Below are 6,434 nucleotides of genomic sequence, written 5' to 3'. Positions count from 1 at the left end.
GCTGATGCTGTGATCCCTGTTTTATAGGTGAAGAGGTGGAAGCTTACAGAGGCTTGTCTTATGGGGCTGGGTTGTAAAAGTGGAAACCTGCATCATGTTTGATCAGGGAGTGATGGGTGAACATTTGGGACTTCAACAAAGAGCAGCACCTCACTATAGATGGGTATCAGGAAAAAACAGGCAGAGCAGAGAACAGGGGAGTTGGAGAGGAAACCATTCTAAGGCTCTGAGACATGAATGGAGAAATAACTGCAAGAATAGTCCTGAAGGACATGCTGTGTAGAGCAGTAATAATAGCAGCTACCACCAGTTACAAGTCTACTAAGCCAAACATTTTTCATACATAGTTTCCTTTAATCCCCACTAAACCCAACTATGCTATGCACTAGGAAATGGATCATTAGTGAAGATCAGGGCTTGTTGATGACAGTAGAGTTGGCAAACAGCAGCATCAGAATGCAAATGTAGATAGCTGCTGGTGCCTGTAGACCCAGCTAGACTGATCTTCAAAGGGACAAGCCATGGAAATGAAGAGAGATTAGAGACATGGAAATGAAGGTATTTTTTTCCCCAGAACTTGTGAGGAAGCTCAGGTCTAAGGGGAGTGCCTAGCATCTCACAGAGAGGACAAAGAACCTAGTTTGGAGTGGGACAGTTTTACTGGACATTACAATGTCAACCCTGATTAGACTTGGGGTCTAATCAGAAAGCAAGCAAGTTAGCAAAGGCCAGAAACGTCAATCAAATAACCATGACTAGATAGATGAGCATCTTTCAGAACCACAAACTCAACTTTGGAAACAATATTTTTGCTGTAATGTTTTTACTCTTTTGGCTTTTTGGAGGACCCACCACCCAGCTCCCAAATAAATCATACATTGAAGCTTATTGTTAATTAGGAGTGCCTGGCCCTAGCTTAGCTTGTTTCTAGCCAGCTTTTCTTATCTTAAATTAACTCATCTACTTTTCCTTTCTGGACTTTTATCTTTCTTACTTCTGTATATATAACTTTCCTTCTTAATCTGTGGCTGACTGGGTGGCTGGCCCCTGAACATCTTCTCCTTGTTCTCTTGCTGCTCTCCTAGTCCATGGCTTTTCTTCTATGTATACTCTCTGCTTGCCAGCCTCGCCTATCCTTGCTCCTGCCTCACTATTGGCCATTCAGCTCTTTATTAGGGTCACCAGGTGTTTTAGACAGGCACAGTAACACAGCTTCACAGAGTTAAACAGCTGCAGTGTTATCAAAAGTCACACACCTTAAAATAATATCCCCCAACACAATATATATTGCTACACCTTTTATGTGTGTGTATCATGTTTGTGTGTAACATGTATGTACAGGAACATGGACATTTGTGTACTCATGCATTGGGACACCACAGGTTGATATCAGGCATCTTACTCAATTGCTCTTCAGTTACTGACTCTGGAGCTCGCTGATTAGGCTAGGCGGGTTGGCTGGTGAGTCTCTGGTATCGTCTTATCTCTCCCAAGTGCTAGGATTACAGACATGCCACCACTCCCAGCACTTTCCTCATGCTTGGGTGGCAAGCATTTTACCAACTAAGTTATCAGAACCAACATTTTTTACTTTTAAAACTTTCTATTACTATTTTATATGTGTCTTTTGCCTATATGTATGCACGTGCACTACGTGCCTGGTGCCCTTGGGCATCAGATCACCTAGAACTGGAGTTACCAACGGTTGTGAGCTGCCTATGGATGTTGGGAACAGAACTGAGGTCCTTTGGAAGAACAGTCAATGCTCTTAACTGCTGAGCCTTCTCCTGCCCCTCCCCCCTTTACAGAGCAATATCCTTCCTCTCACCTCAGTGGTTCACAGGTGTCAGTATGCATTAGTACCATCTGGAGGACTTGTTAAAACAGATTACTGGCCCTGGCCCTAGAGTTTCTGTTTCATTGGAGCTGAGGATAAGGCCTGAGAATTTGCATTTCTAAGAAGTTATCAGATAATGCTGAGGCAGTTAGTCCTGGGGTCAAGTTTTAAGAACAACTGCTTTCAAATAAAGCTACTTTAAAATATTTCCTAATTAGATTTGCTATGCAAACATAATTACACCAAAGGCCTGTAGTGCAAAGCCACAGTGAGTGGCTGAGTTTGTAGACTTTTCTGTTCCAGCTTGGTGAGGGAACTGTAGGGAAAGGACTATGTAGACTGGAGGGAGACAAATCACAGCACTAAGGAACTGGTCACTGAGAATGAGTCAGCAGATGGTCCTGGGTAAGCTGTGCTGGGAAGCCAGACAAGGGAGACCAGAGATCCGCTGAGGGCAGAAGTCAGATGGGTACAGCTGTTGTCAAAATCCACAGGCTGCTTGGCTGGCCTGAAGGGAAAGAGCTACAGAAACTGGGGCAAGAAGCCAGAAATGAGCTCCTAGGGTGTGACAGTCTGGTGATCACATTTCAGGGCGACTTTTGTCTCCAAAACCCTCTTTAGTGCTCCTTTGGTAGTGCCTGTCACTCAAAAGTGCCTAGGGGCTCCCCTATGGTAGGACTGAGGTGAAGCTTTGGAGATGAGACCAAACAAATGCTCTTTCCTTCCCTTGGTGATGGATCCATGATGTCAACCAAGGGCAGTCAGTGGTTTGACCTCTGATGTCCTACCATCTGCAGGCTACATTTCTCACACCTAGAAAATGACTCAGCTTTGGTGTTCAGAGTCGCCCTTGGAGCCACCAGCATTGGGTTAATGGGTAGATACTGGCTTCTGCCACTACTCCTCACATAACTGGGGACAGGGAATGTGGATAGTAGATTCCCTTCCCTTGATACCAAGAGGGGGCTTCTCTGAAGGACTGCATGCCACCCCTTCTCCTCAGTCCCAGGCTTCCAAGCATTGTCTACCTAGCTTGAATGAAATCATTGTTTCCCTTTGTATCTTTTATCCCTTTCTATACATTTCTGTTCAGTTAAGAAAGGGTCTTTGAGTGTTGCCTGGCCTGTGCTGGGGTGGGGATACAGGTATGATAAAAAGAAGTTTAGGTCTTAAGAAATCACAATATAGTTGGAAAGACATGTAAGTATGATTTCTTGAAAGCAGCTCCTGCCTCTTCAAGGCCTTGCTTCTTACTGTTCTTCTGAATAGATATTCTTCCGCAAACCCTTTCATAACTCTTACCTAGGTCATTGCTAAGTAATGTCAGCAAACTGAACCCTACTTATTCTGAGTCCATTAACTAACTCCATGTAAATTTTTTTGTTTACTTTGTTTCTTCCATTTACCTCGTGAAATTTCCTCCTTTGTTAATTTTTTTTTTTTTGCATTTGTATGAGTGTGCTGTGTGTTGGTGTATTCCAGCCTGTGGGCACATGAGCAGGGACACCTGTGTGTCGGTGGTCTCTTGGCTTTTATGTGGCTACTAGGTTCTGGGTATATTAACTCTAGTCTTCAGTCTTACCATACAGACCCATCTCCCTCTCTCTCCCTGATTCTCTTATAAACTTTCCTTTCTAACAGCCTCATGGATTCTTGTTGTCATTTTCAAATTAAACTGGAAACTCTCTGAGAACCAGGCCTTTTCACTGACGATTTGTGTAGAACCACAGAACTGCTACCTAAAACTCGATATTCATTTCTCCTTTATTCCTTTAGTATGTGAACGCCCAGATGAATTTTTTTCTAGAGTTACCTTAAATGGAGATGAAGCTTGTCTCTCTGGAGAAACTTTCCAAGCCTGCTGTCTTCACCCCAAGCTTTCTAGAATCTTCATTGCCTGCTCCGGCTATCCTAAGAAGATTCTAATTTGCTGTCCCACTATCATTTACTCTGGCACTGTGTCCTGAGCAGTTCAGACACAGTATTTAATCTGCACAGTCCTTGGCAAGGTCTGCATTCCTTTACTATCATTATTATTTATTATTATTTCATAGATGACACAGGATCACAGAGAAAGACTTGCTCACGAGGTGCGAGGGGAGCAAGGATAGCCAGGCCACAAAGTCCATATAGTCCCATACCCACGTTTCTGTAACTTCCTCCTACCCCTTGTCCTGGGGCCCTTTCAGGTTTCCACCATGTCTGCTCAAGACCTTTCCGCACATTTCCGCTGCTTCTCCACCCCAGAGTATTTCCTCCCGCCCCTCCCAGGCTAAGTGGAGAGATGCTGTAGGTGCGTGAAGCATCCTGGGCAGAGCTAGCTCCTGGACCCTCCGCACAGGCCTGGGTTCCCAATGGCTCATTGCAAAGATCGCAGCGATACTACAGGAAAAGGGATGCCAGGAAAGAGGCAGCTGTAGAAGGAAGGAACAGGCAGATTGGCAGCGTTCTATCCTCCGCTGGTGCCGATGCCCAGCGCACGCTTGCGCATGCGTGGCGCGCTCGCACCCCTCCCTCCCGCGAGCCGCCCTTTCACCCTGGCAACCGCGGCTCGGCAGCGGGGCGCGCGCGGGCTGGGCGCGGACGGGCGGGACCTCTGCGGGACGGGACCGGGCAGGCGGAGGCCGAGGTTGCGGGTCTCGAAGGCTCCTCAGGTTCAATACTTGGTTTCGGTAACAGGTTCCGCCCGAAGGGCTTAGTCCCTCGCCATGGACTCGCAGAAAGTAAGTGGGGCCCGCCCGGGTGGGTGGGTGGGCGGGGCGCGCGGGGCTCGGCGGCGGAGGGCGAGGCCGGGCCTGGGACCCACCCGAGCCGACCCGACCCGACCTGAGGACCCGCGGGATGCGGGCCCCGCGCCGGTGACTCAGTCCGATCTCTGCCCAGCACTTGGCTCCGGGCGGGGACCGCAGGGAGGAAACCACCAGCCGCACCGAGGTCCCCGCCGCGGACGCTAGGCCCTTTTCTTCCCGCAGCCCGCAGCGTGCTCCAAGGGTGGGTCTGTCCTCGGCTGGCGAGAGGACCGTGGCTCAGTCTCGCGTGGGAGCCTCCCCGCTGGCGCCCGAGTTGGTGTCCTTTTTCTTCCACCGAGTCTTCAACATGGTCCGGGGACCGAATCTCCTTTGTACCGCTGCCCACTGCCTTACTCGTGGCTTATTTATAAGCAGATCTCAGTGTATGCCTAATTGAGGAAAAAGACAGTTGTCAGCTGCCCCACCCTCGTCCGCCAGTGGGTGTAGATGGTCACAGTAACCCACCCAGTGGTCTTGTGGAATGTTTAACACTTTGAGAACAAGTTAAGGAAAGATCTACAGAGTAGCCTTTTTGATTAAGTAAAATATTTGAAGTATATAGCCAGTGTATTGAGTACAATTGCAATTGAAATTTTAACACTCAGTCGTAATCTCTGTATAGAAAAAAAAATAAGCCATCCCACTCTCTTTGTTACGTTATAGTGTAATTGCATTATACTCCGGTATAGGAAAGAAAAAAAGAAGTGTTATTAATAATGTAGCAGGGAAAATAAGGGCACATGTAAGAGGCCATTCTTTTTTTATTATTGAATCGAAAATGCAGAAAAGGCTTATAGAACAAACTGTGTGATTTTGAACTGGATTCACCTTCTTGAGGATGTGCTGGGGGTGTGGGGCATGAATTGTATGATGCACCAAGCATTTACTGTTGTAGTATTTAGCAGAAATGTACATGATTCCATTGTGTGTGGTTGTCTCGAAACCCATTTGGATGTATCCAGTTATCATCTCCGGAACTATTACTGTGATATCTTTTAAAGATATTATTAGAACACATTAAAAGTTGAATGCATTTTGAATATGTATAAATTTAAAACATTCTCCACCTAAGCTTATGAGATATCCTACACCTTATTAGAGGACAGACATGTGGTATTTGAATGGACCTTAGCAAAGGTCAAACCGAAGAGCAAGTGACTTGGGAATCCAGAAAGGTGAGTTGCAGGGTACAGTGTATTTTCTAGCTGTGTGCACAGAGCAAGTCACCAACCAGTCTCTTTCATCATCCATCCCCTAGAAGGGAGAAAATTGTATAGTATTATAAAAACTGGATAAAATATTCCATTGTGAAAACAGTATTTTAAAGTTTATGAATATTTCATACTAAAATAGTCCATGCTTGGTAAAATACTAAAAGTGTTGTAATGTAGATCATCTTATCAGGGGGTGCTGAGGAATCAAGAGTTGGAGGTTCATGCCAGTAAACTAAGGATGGAACCAGGTTGTTCTCATTTTAGACAAGGTATTTGTGCGCCCATAGGGTAGTTTCCCCAGAGGCAGTAAAGAATTAGTTGTTTTTTTTTTTTAAATAACTGCTGATGTATCTTATGGAATAACTCTAAAAATCAACTATTCAATATTAAAAGTATGATGAATTTCATTGGAGGTATCAAGTAGTCTTTCTAATGAAGAGAATATGTTTTACAGCTCACAGTGGATATGCAGTGTTAATGCTTGTAACTCCTACTGCCAGCCTGAGCTTCTTTTTCTTATGAATTACTGTAGAATAAGTGACTTGCCTTAAATAGTAATGAGCTAAGGTGGATATTCCTGTCTATTACACAAGA

At 45.4% G+C, this 6,434-nt stretch overlaps 1 protein-coding gene across 1 annotated transcript in view; it reads left to right on the top strand.

Annotated features, from left to right (window-relative positions):
* The first annotated feature begins 4,074 nt into the window (after nt 1–4,074).
* Nucleotides 4,075–6,434, top strand: part of LOC100766469 (FSD1-like protein) — a 63,928-nt gene continuing 61,568 nt past the window's right edge. The window contains exon 1 of the mRNA XM_027403077.2: nt 4,075–4,560. Coding sequence (XP_027258878.1) covers nt 4,546–4,560 — 15 coding nt within the window. The 5' untranslated portion in view covers nt 4,075–4,545. The remainder of the gene's footprint in view (nt 4,561–6,434) is intronic.

The sequence above is a fragment of the Cricetulus griseus genome, chromosome 2 (assembly GCF_003668045.3).
Source record: "Cricetulus griseus strain 17A/GY chromosome 2, alternate assembly CriGri-PICRH-1.0, whole genome shotgun sequence".
Lineage (NCBI taxonomy): Eukaryota > Metazoa > Chordata > Mammalia > Rodentia > Cricetidae > Cricetulus > Cricetulus griseus.
This window is presented reverse-complemented; position numbering and strand designations above follow the sequence as displayed.